Consider the following 17,564-nt stretch of genomic DNA (forward strand, 5'->3'; position numbering starts at 1 on the left):
ATTCTTTCCGGTGTTATATTTACATGGGCCAAAACTTTGGGCCCCAACTATTGAGCCCATTTCTTTTATCGACCCATTGAGAAAAGGAAAATTGGAATGAACGACTATTTTAACATTAATAATTAAAGATATAGCAATATTTTAAAAAATTGCAAATATAGCAAATTATCATTGATAGACTTGTATCGTTGATAGACTTCATATGACATATCAGTGATAGACCAATATTTTTAACATGTCTATTAGTGATAGATTTACGAAAATTCTAACTTGAAAAAAAAATCATCACCATCAAATCTCAACTTTCAACCTCTAGCAAATTTTTCATTTACGTTTCTTGCTCTACCAAAAAGCATTCTTCTGCTCCACACAAATTTACATTTGTTCATCAAAAACCATTTTTCCGCAAAACATCCCTCCACTGAAAAGTATTCTTCCGCTCCACATTTATTCCATTTGTCCCCTTCAAAATCTCCAATAAGTTGAAGATAGCATTCGGTGAACGGTTGAAGAAGGTTTCAATCGGCTGAAGAGCAAGTTCCTATATGTTTAAATGCTCTGTCTTATCCATGTATCTCATCTTCTTCTTCTTTTGAGCAATTTGTTCCTCCGCAAATGAAACCTAAAAGAAAATATTCAAATAATTGCAAAAACGTCGTTAAGGCATAATTACAATTCTAAAATTTAAATTCAAATTCTAACTAAAAATATATATTATGTATTATTTAATAATTTTTTTAAAATTCATATTTGACACTATTTTAGAGGAAGAATCTAAAATTTAAATTCAAATTATTATTAAAAATATATATTATGTATTATGATGATGAATTGAACTTGGAATGAAGCAATCCAAATGTGCTTAGGAAAAAAAATGACGATCTTGATGACGAAGGAAAGGAAAACACGACTAGAAATAGGAACCAAACTTTCGAAGGGCCAGATGGTGGACAAACTAAATTAAGCACATTGGAAACAACCCCTACCACTCAATGACAAGAGGGAGATGAATCACGGTATGAGAAAAAGAAACGAACTGAATATAAACAACCTATTCATAATGTTTAGAATGCATCTTAATAACTAACATGTGTACATAATTGTAATAGGGGCACAAAGGATGTTGAGGAGAAATCAACATGTTGATAAGGTTAATTGACGAAAAAGTTATATATGATGAAATGAAGAAAAAAGATCGGATGAAAATGGTATAGTACTGTATGTTTGACATATATTTGTTATAATGAATGATTATTAAATTTTAAGAATTGTGAATCCCAATTACAACGTATTTGTGACTCTAACCGTGTGAAATAAGTTAATTATGTATATATTTTTGTTATGAACAAATTGGATCTGTTTGTTATCATCAGTGACTTGTAACTTTTAGGATTGTGTATTTGAATTATAGAGAATTTCTGGTTTGAGTACTTTATTGATGAGATAAGTAATGTATATGTAAATTATATTGTATCTGACGTAATGAACCTATTGATGTAATTTTCAATTACGATATTTTTGAGGTATTTAAATTCAATTTTTTTTATAAATATTTTAGAATATAAATAATATGAAAATGCTACAAAAATGTTGAATTTATATTTGCTATTATTTTAGGGATATGATGTAATATTTGAATTCAAAATATTGTGACTCGGGAATTGTTGAAATTCTCTTAGCTATTTTTATTATTAACCATACATACATACTATGTATTATCTAATAATTTTTTAAAATAATTTGAAATATAAATAATACGGAAATGTTAATTAATATTTCCTATTATTTTAGGGATATGATGTAATATTTGAATTCAAAATATTATGAAATATAATGAATCAGGAACAGTTGAAATTCTCTTAGCCATTTTCTAGGGAAAATCGTTGTTAAACATAAGAATCCAAAAATCGAAAAATTTGTTATGAATTATAGGCATATATTTAGGAGATATTAGAGAATTGTCAAACCCGAAAATATCATAAATTACTTAAGATTTTCTAAAACTGATTGTAGTTTGCAAATATACTTGTTCGCACGAGATTTCCGAAGAAATTTGATTCGTGGTGTTGAACTTGAGTTGATGTTGTATTTTTGTTGATTTGATGCGATGTGGTTCGATCTCTAGAATTTGATCATCTAATTCTCTCTCAATTTGATACTTACACTTGATTTGAGTAAGCGGAGGAGGTGATGTTCTTGAAAGTGGAGGTTTTGAAGAAAGTTTGTATCTTCCAAAAAGTTTCAATCTTGGAGGATGGTTGACTTCAGAAGTTTTCTAACTCTGGGAGAATTCTCTTTAGACATTTTGGGTAAAAAATTTCTAAACTTCTCTATTTATAGAATTATCTGGTGGGCTTTATGGACTTGAGCCTTGTTGGTCCATGGACAAGACCCATGAGCTCAACTATATGTATTTGAGTCATATTTATCATTTGAGCTCAATTAAACTTATTTTTAGTTCAATTGAACTTAATCCAAGTAAATAATATTTAATTGAACAAAAATAATTAATTTGATCCAACGGTTAGGATGAAAACATGTGACAGAATTTGTCAATTTATATTTTCAATTTTAATTTAGGACAAATGTCAATTTTAATTAATCCCAATTTCAATTATACATATTTTTCATCATTAGTTTAGTAAATGATGTGACCATTTGTGATTGGTCTAAAAAATTCTATGTGCTTTGTTAGGAAGTATCACTGTACATGTAAAATATGTATTGTCCTACATAAATGGGTTTAAACGGGTAAAAAAAAAGTCAAAAAAATCTGAAACCGTCGGTTTTGCCAAAAACTTAATATTTTTTAGTTTTGCTATATTTTAATTTGTTATATTAGATTTTGTCATTCTCACGATTATCTCTTCTTGTAGTTGATGCAGGTCATACCAAACACGTGTTGAATGTTTTTCTTTATATTTTTCTGTTTTAAAAAAATATAAAAACGAAAATGTACTTATAAGCAATTTGAGGGATACTATTATATGACAGTATTCTAAAACATAAAAAATATAGCAAAATTTATCTTTTTATTGTCACTTATGATAGACCAATACTTTCAATATGTCGTAACAGACTTTTATTATCGATAGACTCCTAGATATTTTGTTATGTTTACATGTTCTTTAAAATTTGAAATTGTTTTAAAATGAAAAGCCAACCCTATATTTTCTAAACTTAAAAAGTTGTTAATTTAATTATTGTAAGAATTGGATTAATTTAAGTTTTTAGCAGCTTGGGAAGTAACCCTAAATTTTTTTAAATTATTTATATGTTTGAAAATTTTGAAGTGTAATATTTAATTTTAAAAAGAAAAGAAAAGAAAAACTAAAAACTAAAAACTAATGCAAATTACTCGAGCAAAATTCACAATGCTACTTACCGATTTTTTCTCGGGCCTTCCATGGATAATAAAGGTAAGATAATTGACTCGTCAAATAAAATTCTCACAACAAATTTTACTTTCTAAAAATATTGTTCTTCTCACTTAATGCACTTACCTTAAAGTAAATTGTTTAAATTTATAGATAATTTATATTTTTGATAACAATATCACTTTCTTTTTTTCTATCATGCGAAAACAAGTTTGACATGACCGTTCATGAGGTTCGAATCCTCCAACCTTCAATTAGTACAAAAAGAAAACATTTTTAGAATTTAAGTTCGATAACAATGGAGTTTTTTTATAAAAAAAAATTAGAAAAGAAAACAAACTATTTACCCAAAATAATTTTTTATTTTTTTAAATAAGACCTTAAAATTAAGCATTTTCTCTCTAATTCTTACATTGTTTTTTTTCAACGTTATTAAGTATTATTGAATTTCTAGCTAAATTTGAAAAGCAAGTTGTTAAAAAATGATTTTTTAAATAATATTGGTTAGAATATATTGAACAAAAATGAAAATAGAGAACATAGATACTGACTCAGATTCTTCACAATCTAAACAAATGGAAAATGAGTTAAAAAGAATAGAAGAGAAAGCGAATGTGATAGAAAAGATACAGTTACACCACAATCAAAATATTTTCTTCAACATTGAGATCAATTAGCTATTATAAACAAGGTACAAGTTTCCTTTTTCTTCAAATTCTTATGGCACTGAGTCAAATTCATAATAGATTTAGGCGAATATAGATATGAAGAGGCAAATGGACTTTGATTCTATACATTACTTACAATCATTTCCTCATGAAATCCACTCCCAAATCCATTTAAGAGTAAATCCCTATTCAAAACAACTCGACATCAATGCTCAATCCGTCTGTCTACAATCGCTTCGAAGGAAATATCTCCACGAGACCTGAGAATAACGCATGTGTGCATCAGGCAACTTGAAATAAGTTTGAATGTATAGACTATCCTACTAAATATTTCGATTTGACAAACCCTGGAGAAATTTGACCGTGCTTCGACGCAACAAAGTTTTCATGACACGTCAAACTTTGCAGCAAAAGCAAGAAGCAATACCTTTGTCTCCAAGAATCTTGATGGTGATGAGATTGAATTTTACGGCGCTATTGAGTTCTCTTATCATTCAAATCGTTTAACATCGAATTTTGTAAGGCCCGTTCTTGCATAGAAGGAAACGCGTATGCAATGTTTCGGTCTACAACGTCCTTTTTCTTCAAATCATCATCAATATTGGCGTAATCCAAATTTTGCAACATATTAGGAAGTTTCATGTTACCATCCTTGGGAAACATCATGTCCATTTCCAAGTCAAATTTGTCCTTTGAGATGATGAAGCCTCTATTGGTTGAAGAAGCACTGTATTGTAGGCTGGCTTCTTCGTCTTCTGTTACCCATGCTCGAAAATCAACCATTGATGGAGGGATCTTAGACCAGAAAACATCCTTCAGATTTCCAACAAACCCTTTGGTAAAGGGGTTGACCTTCTTATCATAGCGGTAACGAAAATTTTCATAAGTTGTCTGCAAAAGATTAACGTTCAAAATGCAACCAAGAATAGTATGTTATGTATGCAAATACTTTCAGAGTCAAGTTGAACAAAATAGAAGGCTCTTATCCATGACTATAACCACATATTTATATTTGGTTTAGACACTTTCATGGATCACATACTCAAATGGTAAGATAAATACAGGTGTCATATGTAAAAACATAAAGCTCTACCTGGTTGGTACACATTAGATAGATATGGAAAACTGTCAGCCCTCCGACGAACCAGACAGATACAAAGCAGTATACAACAAGGATAACTGACAAGATATCATTTGAGATGACACTCCATACGCTGCCAGTTTGTCGAACAATGGTAATCCACGAAAATGTGAAGACGTATATACACAAAATGGTAGATGTTGATATAAACATTATGAAAAATCGATAATTTCTCTGCAACAAAATGCAAATAAGAAATGGTTAATTTGTTGCAGGCAAACATATTTAAACTAGCACGTTCAAGCTGCTGTTTGATATGCTTTCACAAACAGTTGAAGATCTCCATGTTTAAGTAGCAGAAAGTAGTCTAGAGATATTGAAAAACGGAATAAAATGAACAATAACTCAGCTTCAATCAGCAAGCCTTGTACAAAAGTGAACTGCTACCACAATCATTGGAAACAAACATGATATAAAATATTTAAAGAACAAGTGAAGTTCCAAGTGTTCATTCACATCATGCTTGGTTGAGTAGACCGTTGTTAACATGAATATTGTGTAATGTTGCAGTTATTCTTTTTATCATAAAAGGTTGAATCCCATACTTCAGGATGACTTACCAGTCCAATGCACTGACCTACCCATGGGCAGTGGTGATCAAACTTCTGAACACAATTGTTGCAGATAGAGCAATGAGAAGCCCGTGGTGGACGATATAAAAGGCAAGTGTCACAAAACTTCACTTTCACCGAGTATCCGTTGATTGTTATATCCTTTACTCGAGGTATTTTCAGATTAGGCGTCTTGTGATTGACCCACTCCATAGAAGGGGTGGTCATGTCTATTTCTTCTGAGTCAGGTGGTATCGAGTTTCTTGGAATGATCCCAGGATCTCTACCAGAAGTCAAGAAGAGAAAAAGAAAATCCTGCACAGAACAACTTACTGATCAGGTTGGCACCATCAGTTGTTGAAGAGCTTAAATTAGACAAGCAAAAGTCAGCTTTTCACAAACCAAAAATGTAAGAACCAATCCTCCAATCAATGCAGGGAAGTGAAAAGGTTGATTAACACTACGGATTGCCACTAGCATTCGTATGCAGAATGTTATTGCAGGACCACCGATTAAAAATGATGTTAAAAAGAGCGATGCACCGTCTTGACCAAAAACTAGCCTCCCACCACATAAGAATTTCTAGCAGACAAAAGAGTATGCATCAGTACCAGAATCAGCACAGCCTTAAACAGCAAAAGCTTATAAGATACTGTAATGAAGGATCCTTTCTATTACCTATCAATCATACATTTATAATGGTAACTTCTTCCATGAACATTGAAAACTACCACATTTAATAAATATTAACAGAATCTTCATAAAGGATTTGCACTAAAAAATATCTGCATTAGATTCTAAACAAAAAGGAAAAATAGCACAAATTAAGGGGGTGAAAAATAGATACAGAGACAATTACTGCATATATGATATAGTATCTCACACAATCATAGTAAATAGATTATTTAATATAAAATGGTTCAAACAGCTCAATCCATAGAATTGAGGATATCGCATGATTACCAAGGGAGGCCCTTACAAGAGACATCTTGGATTCAAAAACTAAAAAGATCAACTAGATTTTACAAGAATTAAGGAACAAAAGAAAAGGGTAGAAAGATAATGAATGCCTCTATTACCCTGAGCAAGGTAAATTACAAAGAACAGATTTTATAGAATAAGAAAAGTTCAAATAATTGAATTCAATGAATTGAGGATAAATCATGATCATCATTTATCAAGGAAGATCTTTATAATAGATATACATAATAAAACCCAACGGCTTCATTAAATTCAGAAACTAGAAGAGCAACTCCTAACAACAAATTAAGAAGAAAAAAGATGAAAGAGAGATAATGGATGAAGCTATTACATCACTATGTAACTAACTAGAAGGAATACGATGATAACTACATCAAAAGATAAAGAAAAAGAAAAGGTTCATCAAAGGGGATCCTTATAACAGGTATGCACTAATGATTAAAACCCAATGGCTGCATATGATTCAAAACCTAAATGGGAAAATAATCTCACCCAGGTAACTACTAAGAAAAGTGCAAAAAAGTTAAACAGTGATTAAGGGAGATCCACATAACATTATAGATTAAACCCAATAATGTGCATTGGATTAAAAAACAAAATAACTAATAACATATTAACAAAGAAAGCAGAGAAGAGAGAAATTTACATTGTTTCCTTTCCAGACATGGTAGAGCCTCCTTTGAGGTGGTTTATGAGAAGGAATATGGATAGCATTAGAGGGAGAACCATCCCAACCCTGTTCTTCGTTCATAATTTCTAAAAGAAATTTCGTTTGTCTGATAGAAAACACAAAATCTTAGGGTGTTCGTGGTAATGATTCACAGACACCCACATTAAACAAACAAAAAAAAATTCCCCTTTCAATTTCCCTCATCAAATCTGTGAAAGAACGACATGGGTTTTCAATTTCAAACAATAATAGTTCAGAATCAATGAACCCCAGAAAAAAATAATTTCACACCCTTACGATATAGAAAACAAAAACAAAAACACAAAAGCAAAATTCCCCTTCTCGTGTCGCCTCCCTCCCTCCCTAGCTCTGAATTCTTTTCCCTTCCCTTTTCTCTCTCTCTAACCAACTCAGTGGCTGAGACCCTCTAACAATTTCCCTAGTTATTGCGAGGTTTCCGCCGCAAAACCTCTCATGACAGGGAAAAAAAGAGAGGAAGAGAGAGAGAGAGAGAAGGGAAGAGAAGGAGAAAGAGAGAGGTGTAGAATGGTTTTGCGAAGGCCAAAGAAGCTTAGGGCAAATTGGTTTTGATGCTTCGCCGTGAAGCGCTTTTCCGTTGGGATGTCGTTGGATCTTGCTTGCATTTGTATTACCCGCCAAAACCATTTCTTCTATGTAATATCTGTTTTTTTAGTTACCATTTTATGTATTTCTTTTCCCTTTTAATATTTGCACAAATTTGGTTATAATTTATACCCTCTACAGAAAACCAATTTGTAAGTTATATTCACTAATTAAATAGGGAAAGTTTTTAGTACTATGGTGTGACTTGTCACAAAAGATGAATTTCGGAATTGTATAGGGGTTAATGAAATCAATATGTATATTGCTTAATGCTATATTGTTTTTCCATGGACTACTTTATTTGAGAAATTAGTCTTTAACATTGTCATCTTACAGTTGAATCTATATAAACCTTTTGTTTCCAGACATACCCAAACCTTTACATAGTTTACTTGATTTTTCTTTAACCATTGAAAAATGTAGATTTAAGAAAGAATAGAATGTTGAAGATGAAAGTAATGTAGATTTAAGAAAGAAAGTTGAGGATGAAAGTAGTATTTATAAAATTAATTTGCAAAAACAAAAACATAGCCTAAATAAACTGAACCATTTTAGTAGATAAATAAGTGCACATTTGGTAGTTTAAAAGCACTCTAAAACACACCTTGGGACTTAATTTTACATTTTTAACTGCATATTTCATAACATTAAAATACATTTACATGTGATTTTAAACCTCATTCTTACATGTTTAGACCACGCTACACAATAGACGAAGCATTTTTAGATTTGAGCATTCATTTAATATTCCATTCCATCACACCAAATCAAAATGGTAAGCTAAAATAGATTCAAACCAAAATATAGGCCAGTCAAATATCACATCAGTATATTTTTAATATCTATACAATTGATCTTCAATTCATCTTCATGAGATCCATATATTGCTTTCTAAGGACAAGATCAGTCTCATCCTCGTAGTTAAATACAACTTGGAAACTGTATATTCAATCCTTGAATCTTCGAACCTGCACAATTTATCCAACCCAAGACCATTACCAATACAAATATTTTAATCACAACAGTTCTAGAGCAGTTTCCTTTCAGCTATTCATCAGGATGGCCAAGATATTCAAGTGGGAATTCTAGGAGCACATTTTGTAAACATTTCGAATCCTCCTGTGATTTAAAATCACATCGAACTCATTTATAAAACGACATAAAAACATATCATCCAGTAAGATTGTAATGACCTAAAAGCCTAAAACTCGTACCATGTTGTGAGCCACAGTGATGGGTTAAATAAAAGGGCGGAGAATCAGCAGAGCATTTAGGAGGAAAAGGGGAAAGAAAAAACAGTATCAGTTGCTGGTAATGAATAGAAACCCTGTCATTTTCTTCCACATTCAAGAAGAGCATCCATGGCAAGTACTAATAGGCATATCATCTAACGCACATGGAGAAGAAGATGCAGCTAGATCATAAACATAACTAATATCTAGCTAAAACAATAGACAAAAGAGCAAAGCTACATCATTAAATATGTATTTTACAGCTTTTACAACAAAAGAGGAAAATTTGGCCATTCGTGAGAGAACGTGGTCAACACTGCTGCGGCGACAACACAAACCGAATGCCCAGAGTTGTTACATATTCTGAAGTGTCTGTCATTTCTTGACTTCATCTGGGCATCAAAGATGACAATAAGGCATGGTGATGAAAACAAAGCAAAAATGATTATCCATTTTATACACTAAATATAGCTGCTATATTTCAACTACTTTAAATGTTCACTTCACACCACCACCACCTTCCTTTTCTAATAATTCGGTGTCATGAACATCACTCTTTCCCAACATTTTGCTCATGGTGCCCCCAACCAACGAATCCTGGAAAGACTTCACCAAAGACAACTTAAGACCCAAACCTAGAAGAACCTTAAAGGGTCTAAACATTGAAGCGGTCACTACGAGGGTTGCCCTGAGTTGACCCCACAACAATTTTAAAATATGAAATTTATTCAATCCAAGCCAGATTAAATCCGTAACACAGTATACTGCAAGAATGTGGAATGAGATTGATTCAAGCAAACTATTACACTGAGCTAAGATATCACTCCAGAACCTAAATACTACAAATCCTCTACAACATGCAAGTTTTCCCAAACTCACTCAAAAACACCAACTAAAATACAACTTTAGTTCCCTCTATTTAAAATGCCCGAAGAAATCTGTACCACTGTTTTACCTACAATCTAAAAGATCAAGATCGGAATCAAGCAGCCTCTTTTTTATTTTTTCTTCTCCTTCTTTCTAACATTTGCACAAAGAACAAAGCAACATGAAACAGGCAAGAAATCAGTCTGTACCTCCACAAGCAAATAGCAAAAAAGAAGTTGAGAGCTCTAACCTTATTTCAAAGAGCACAAATCAGGCGATTCATCCCTATTAAATACACTGTTTCACAAAGCACTAACAAAAATAGCCTCTACATTTTAAAGACCCACATAGGCAATTGATCTTCCTTCCATCAGCACTTTCAGGTGGGATTACTCCATAATCATACGTCAACTCCATCATGGGAGGTATATGCCTGATTGCATGAAAGGCAATATGAACATCATGCTCGCCTTTATTTTCACGTATAATTGGTTTCCAGTATACATTTGGATAGCAACTATGGTTCATAAAACGAGCAACATTGCCAGCATTTTTTGCACTAATAACTAGGGGAAATTGGAGTTTTGGAGGCCCGTCAGAATCACCAGAAATAACTTCAAGGTTTGGATAAGAACGTGTGGCATCAAAGATATAACCATCTTCATTGTCCCGCACAGAGTCCTTAGCCTTTGGACTATCGATGACTTCCCCTGCATATTGGCAGATAAAAGCTCCAGCACGAATGGGATCCCAAGACCTTAGCCCCCAGCCTTTACCTTTAGTTCTGAATACCTCCAGCCGAAATTTAAGTCCTCCTTGGGACACACGATTCCTGCAATTGGGAGGGCATTGACATGAGGCTCCACATTCATATATCATAGACTGTTGACTTGCAAGAACCCCATTTGAACTATAGGGAAGATATCCACCATTTTTCTGCATGCAAAGGCAATTGATATTGCCTGGAAGGCATCCACCAGCACAGTTACAGCCAGCTGAAGGTTCCATCGAGTATACTGGTTTTAAATATTTCAGACCAGCATAATATGTGAAATATGCAGGGCCCTTCTCGTCATCAACATCATTAACAAGTGAGACAGGTAGACTTTCTGCACCAGAAGCCAGATCTGGTATTATGACCCCAATTCGAGATACATTTCCATCCTTCCATTGTTGGACTAATTTCCAATTCAAAAATGCTTCCTGCTGTCCAGGTAATCGCACCAATTTGTATTTAAATACATTACAGCCAGATTTGCCTTTCTCTACCCAAGACTCCTGGATTTTATAAAGACCATCATAAACATAGATCTTCCCTGTTGGGTTACTAAAATCTCTCACCCCTCGAATAACTCTGACATCATTTCCACGATGCAAGCTCTTCTCCAGAGCAAGATTACCCCTTTCAAGCTTTTGATCTATTGATTCCTTATCCTTCCTGTTCACTCCACCCTGGCCACTGTAGATTAACACATCTGTATCATTTGTATCATCCTCATACCCACCAGATGAGACAATGCTAACCGCAACCGGTTCTTCATCTTGACTGACCTTTAAACCCATGTAGTCAATCCCAGCCATGGATGGAGCATGCAACCCAACCAGGCACAATTCCATCCTGAAAAAGAAGATATCACCAATTTCCACACCAGGAACAGTTCCAATCCTTTTATTAATATTTGTTCGAATCCCTTTGGTCATCAGAAATGCACCTGTTTTAAGATCTGGACGCCTTATACTTCCAGGCATCGGTTCCTTAGACTCTTCAACTTGTGAAATCTTCCGTCTCAACAGGTCAAATACCATGAGCACGCATGAAACTGCTTCTATGGTACCATGAGCTTGTCGATTTGAATCTAACACTGAAAGGTTGTACGTTGAAACCATTTCATTGAGCATTGCATCAATATCAACATCTGATGTAAAATTAATGTCCTGACCATTCCTTGTCTTCTTCTTCGCTTTGTTCTTCCGACCCACTTTACTTGAATCTTCCCCATCATTTACACCCATGCCATAATACTGAGAATTATCATTTTGGCTATCACTGTAGCCATCTTGTAACTGGGCACGACTTCTAGTATTTTTTCTAGAGCCAGTATTTTGTGTTGAAGTACCCTCAGTTGGTGTCCTGAATGAAGATATTGGAACTGCAGTTGATATAGGACTATTGAGGCCAAAAGATGCATTAGTATTTGTTGTTCCACCTGGTGTATGTTGATTTTGTTCAGCTGGTGAAAAAAAGAAGGGATAGAATGGAGCAACCCCAGGTGGAAAAGGACCAGAAGGACCAGCACACACAAATGGGGCAGCACCTTGGGGAGTTGAAAAAGATGACACGTTTTGTGCTGATGGGAATACTGGAACTAGTTGGCGCAACGGTTTTACATTCAATACCTTAGATTTGTCTAATGACCCGACAGGAATGGAATCCTGATCCAATTGTTGTTCCATAGAATCTCTCTCACGCTACAGAAATAAAATCTTACAAACGGATGCTTGCGCAGTAAAACCCTCTGTACATCATTTCCAAAACTACAAACTAAAAGGAACAACTCTGGATGAAACTCGTTCTCGCTATCATTCTCCAAAAATACCCTTCCAGTAGTTGATGTGCGAATTATATAGCTTGAAGTCTGAAGAACACAATAAACAATTACCATGATGCAAAGAAGACAGAGCGAGGGAGAGAACAGAGCCATTAGAGTAGTTTAAAAGTACTATTGACTAGTCACCAATAGTATAGCTGATTTATTTACCTACCAATGCAAGACAACTAATATAGAAGAAACCGAGTTTGAAGAAATGATATCAATTCTCCAATGAGTGTAGATGAACTATAATGTGAAAAATCTTCCCCACAACATGCAAGTGAAAATCAGTGTTTTTCGGTTGAATTGACTCTGTCTAATCATTTAAGAAGAGCTTCTAAATCCCTCTTTCCAGCTTTCAACTTAGAAAACAAGGCCAAACCTTTAGATAAAACGCAACTAGAAAATTTCTCTTACCAAAAACTTCTGCAATTAAATTATCCTTCAACACCTTTACACCAGGATTTCCTCGTATCTTTAGTTCAACAACAAACAAGAAGAAAAAGAAAGCGAAATTGAGAACCTTTTAGCTACTTAGGACTGACAAACGAAAAAAGAAAAGAAGAAGCATCTCAACTTTCTTCAATTACGCTCAATTTGTTCCTAACAAAGAAGCAAGTAGCAACCGAAAAACAGAAACCCAGAAAAGAAAACAATCAAATGATCACGAAAGCCAAAAATGAAAAATGAAAGAAGAAGAGAGGGAAAACCCTACTTTTGAAACAGGGTAGGCATTGAAATGCTGTCAGATCAAAACCAAAAAAAAAAAAAAAAACAGGGAAGAAATCACAGATCAAAGAAAACACAAAGAAGAAATGAAAATCTAAAAGGCATACGTCGAAAGAAATCTGAAAGTTTTTTACCTAATTCTCGACGAATTTTACCCTCTGAAATCTCCCAAAACCCTCCGTTTGAACATGCGGGAGTTTCTCTGTTTGTCCTTTCGGGGGAGTTTTTGAGTTTTGAGTGTGTGTTTTGTTTTGTTTTGTTTGCTTCGTTTTTTTTTTTCTTTTTTTTTTCTTTTTCATTCTATCTAAAAAGAAGCAAATAACATTCTCGCTTATTGTTTTAATTACTTTGGTCATTGCTCACCAGCCGTTCGATCGTTTAACGTTGAGAGATCATCTAATGGTTGATAGTTGTTACGGAAGCATATTTGGAGTTACTATAGCGGGCCCACCCCCCCACTTGAAACGACAAAATAAAAGTAGTGAGATGTATGACGTGTCGTGATCTAGTAAGATTCGAAATGTGAGATTGACCGTACGTGATTGACACCTTGGTTCGGGGGATCTAACTTGTAATTGGGCCCAAACTATTCGGCCCATTAAGTCCTACTCACGTGTACCATTTGTTCTTGGTCAAACCAAACTGTACTATACATAAATTTGTGAAAAATTGCACCATATTTCAAACAGTTTTTTCAAAAATAAAATACCAATAAACGAAGCCTGCGTCACCACATTTTTCATAATTGCATATCAAATTCCACTTTTTCTTTCTTCTTCCTCCATTTCTCTATTAAAAATTTTCCGAAATTTTCTTCTTCTTCCCTTTCTATATTTTCCTTCCTCAAATTCTTCTTCTTTCCTTTCATAATTTTTCAATTTTCGGTCTCCTTCTTCATTCCATTTCACACTCTCCCCTTCCTCTGCCATTTCTTCTACGGTTTCCTTTTCCTTCTCCTCCTGTGTTCTACATTGATCTCTGCTTCATCTTCTCATTTTTCCATTTATAATTTCGTGCTCTTGTATGATCTTGTTGATCTGCGACTATGTTATTGTATGAATTTGTTTTTTATTGCTTAATTTTTTTTAGGGCTTTCTTCAATATATGGACTTAGGGCTTTCTTCAATCTTGAGAGAGGTTTTTCACTCTGATTTCTTTCTTCATGATTTAGCAATTTATTTTCTTCTATACATTTTACGGGTTTTTTCATTGTTTGTATCGTTTGTAAATGGCTGAAAATAAGTGTATCTACCTAGTTTAAATTTTTATTTTGATTCACATTCGATTTCTATCTGATTTTAGTTTGATTTTTGTTCGTTAACAACTAATTTCTATATGATTGTCATCTAATTGCTATTAGATTACTATTTTGTATTTACTAATTTAATTTAAGTTTTTACATTGTTGCAACATTTTTTTAGTTATGGTTAAACTTCCGATAGTTTATTTTCCATATGATCAACAATGTTATATAGGCTATCAAACTATTGGTGATTTAGTGGAATAATGGATGGATTTCCAATCTTTTGTTAAGTTCATAAACTTCAAATTAATTCACGTGTTGAACTTTTAGTTTTAACGAATTTGGGTACCCACAGTGTTAAGATTCTTGAATATAAAGATATATGTTGGTTTTTTTACTATGGTTAAGAATGATCGATTTACAAAATATCATCTAGTTGTCCATGTTGTGAATACACTTTCATTCAGAGCTTTCAATTGCTTCTTCTTCTGTACGTGGAGGTGAACTAGAAGTTTTTAGCGATTTCCATTGTCGAAACATTTGTTTGGTAGTAAGGAAATTTTGTTGAACTCGTTTCAGTTTATAGTTAAGAACATTTTTGAATTTAGAACTATAAGGTCAAATTCTTGGTATGTACTCAAGATGGTTGACAATGGTTTCTTAGGGCATCACGTTATAACCACGGTGAATTATGGATTATTCGAAGTATATTAGTGAGCATAATTGCTCTATGACAGTTTGTTTTTTTTCATAAGCAAACATCTTCAGAATTTATTAGTGATTGTTGTTGGAAAATGAACTAGGGCTAGACACAGCGAAGTTAACATAATTTTTTTTTACTCTAACCCCACGGATGTAAATAAATCATGCATAAACAATTAAATCATAAATAAACAGACATACTTATTCAAATCAAATTGCCTTTGTTCTTGACAAGAACGATCCTCCAATTCATATCACCAAAACGTTGTGAAATCACAAGCGTTTTTTCACCGTATTCATACACGAACTAGAAATTCGACTCCTCGAATTCGACTCTGCTAGAACCTCACAAAGTGAGAATTTAGACTCTCTCTATTCTCTCTTTATGTAGAACGAATTTTAGAAAAATTTAGACAAAAGATATTAATTGAATAAGAAATTTCACAAATGTCCTAATTTGAAAATTATTTTCTTAAATAGAAAAGATAATATTTTAGGGACAAATCTAACTTTTCAATAATTATTAATTAGATATTAGGATTATTGATTAGATATTTTATTCATAATATTATTTGAAATATTTCCTTATTGAAAATGATTTGAATTTAATATGAATTCCATAACTTCCTTAATTTATTGGGACGAATGAATATGATAATAAATTTTAAGTATCTTTTCAATTAACTATAAATCAAAATATATTATAATATGGATAATTTTATTCTAATTTGTAATAATCGTATGATATCTTCTTTTCAATACTATCTTTTTACCTATTATTCTTCATTGCCGGCAGCCTTTATTGTGCATCACTCGAAGCTTTAAAAAATTCAGTCATAAACACCAAAACTAAAAAATTCACAGTAAGTCATTTGTTCTTTTACTCGTTTAAAATTAAATAGTTAAACAATAAAACTACATGATTAGATCATTGAGAGTATATCATCTGCATATATATCGTATATTTTAACCTCATTTTATTGATTTTCTGATGTGATTTAGTAAACATATATCATATATTATTTATAATTATACTAGTTTTATAATATTATCGCAATATATAATAGTTTGTATATGTGATTTATTATATATATACCACATCTTGTTTACATTTATATTAGTTTTATAAATTACCCGTAAGATATAATACTTTTTAGTTGATGTTTTATAATATATATACCATATATTATTTACAATTATACTAATTTTATAATATTATCGTAATATATAATATTTTGTTTATGTGATTTATTATATATATACCATATTTTATTTACATTTATATTAGTTTTATATATTACCCGTGAAATATAATATTTTTAGTTGATGTTTTATAAAAGATATAGTACGAAAGAGATTTGATTTTTTTGAATATGAAAAGTGAGAAAATTGTTCCATCACTTTCCTATTTTAATGATCCACGATCTTCTCATTATAATTAATATTTCTATATATTTTAAAATAATAAAAAATACCATATGTGCATATCGGTAATTTGGGTCTATTTTTTGTAATATTGTGGCTCATTTGGTACATTTGTGTAAAATATTAGCAATTTGTGTTTTTTTTTTTAATATCCTATGGTAAATTAGGCTATATGAGTTAAAAGACTCCAAATTTTATGTCTTTGCTTGTGTGTAAAATAAGACTCTTAAGGTCCTATTTATAGGCTTCCTAGAGTTTTCTAATAATCTTAGGATTCCTAATAAGCTTCAATTCTCCAATTGGACTCATTAATTACATCTTCTAACAAGTTCCCAAATCCTCCAATTGGATTTATTAATTATGTTTCCTAATAAGATTCTAATTCTTCAATTGGATTTATTAATTACCCAGCCTAAAGACAAATTCGACTCGATTATTTTGTGTGTGACCTATTAGGTTAATTTAATATGGCAATGGGCCCATAACTATTTTATAGCCCATAAGTCATAATTGGTATCTAGCAAGACATTATGGCTACCCATATTAAATTAAGTCGGTGATCCAACATAACCTAATATAATTACCCAATATAATTATTGTTTTGATCTTTTTATCATGTGATATCTATAATTGAATATAAGACATTGACAAAGTTAGCTTATCTAATTCAATTGTTTTCTCGATCAATAAGCATACTGAAATAATAAATAATATTAATACCCTTATTAATTCATGTATAACACGGTCATGCATTTCCACCGTC

At 32.4% G+C, this 17,564-nt stretch overlaps 2 protein-coding genes across 4 annotated transcripts; both read right to left on the minus strand.

Moving 5' to 3' along the window:
- Window positions 1-3,992: 3,992 nt before the first annotated feature.
- Window positions 3,993-8,039, minus strand: LOC101207752 (probable protein S-acyltransferase 1). The gene is made up of 6 exons (XM_011655662.2): window positions 7,365-8,039; window positions 6,140-6,319; window positions 5,747-6,052; window positions 5,139-5,360; window positions 4,473-4,936; window positions 3,993-4,305 (listed from the first exon to the last, which is right to left on the minus strand). The coding sequence occupies exons 1-5, from the start codon at window positions 7,467-7,469 to the stop codon at window positions 4,520-4,522; spliced, it is 1,230 nt and encodes a 409-aa protein (XP_011653964.1). The 5' UTR covers window positions 7,470-8,039; the 3' UTR covers window positions 3,993-4,305; window positions 4,473-4,519.
- A 1,258-nt stretch (window positions 8,040-9,297) lies between these two features.
- LOC101218938 (histone-lysine N-methyltransferase, H3 lysine-9 specific SUVH1) lies at window positions 9,298-13,764 on the minus strand. 3 transcript variants are annotated; one of them, XM_031883862.1, is made up of 4 exons: window positions 13,566-13,735; window positions 13,418-13,444; window positions 10,362-12,747; window positions 9,298-9,636 (listed from the first exon to the last, which is right to left on the minus strand). In XM_031883862.1, exon 3 carries the CDS (start codon window positions 12,563-12,565, stop codon window positions 10,424-10,426), a length of 2,142 nt encoding a protein of 713 aa, XP_031739722.1. In that variant the 5' UTR covers window positions 12,566-12,747; window positions 13,418-13,444; window positions 13,566-13,735; the 3' UTR covers window positions 9,298-9,636; window positions 10,362-10,423. The 3 variants fall into 3 exon arrangements, with proteins under 3 accessions (XP_031739722.1, XP_004144645.1, XP_031739721.1); XM_004144597.3 differs by lacking the exon at window positions 13,418-13,444 and having other exon boundaries at window positions 13,566-13,764; XM_031883861.1 differs by lacking the exons at window positions 13,418-13,444; window positions 13,566-13,735 and adding an exon at window positions 13,120-13,144.
- Between the last annotated feature and the right edge of the window lie 3,800 nt (window positions 13,765-17,564).

This window comes from Cucumis sativus, chromosome 4 (genome assembly GCF_000004075.3).
Source record: "Cucumis sativus cultivar 9930 chromosome 4, Cucumber_9930_V3, whole genome shotgun sequence".
NCBI classification, from domain to species: Eukaryota; Viridiplantae; Streptophyta; class Magnoliopsida; order Cucurbitales; family Cucurbitaceae; genus Cucumis; species Cucumis sativus.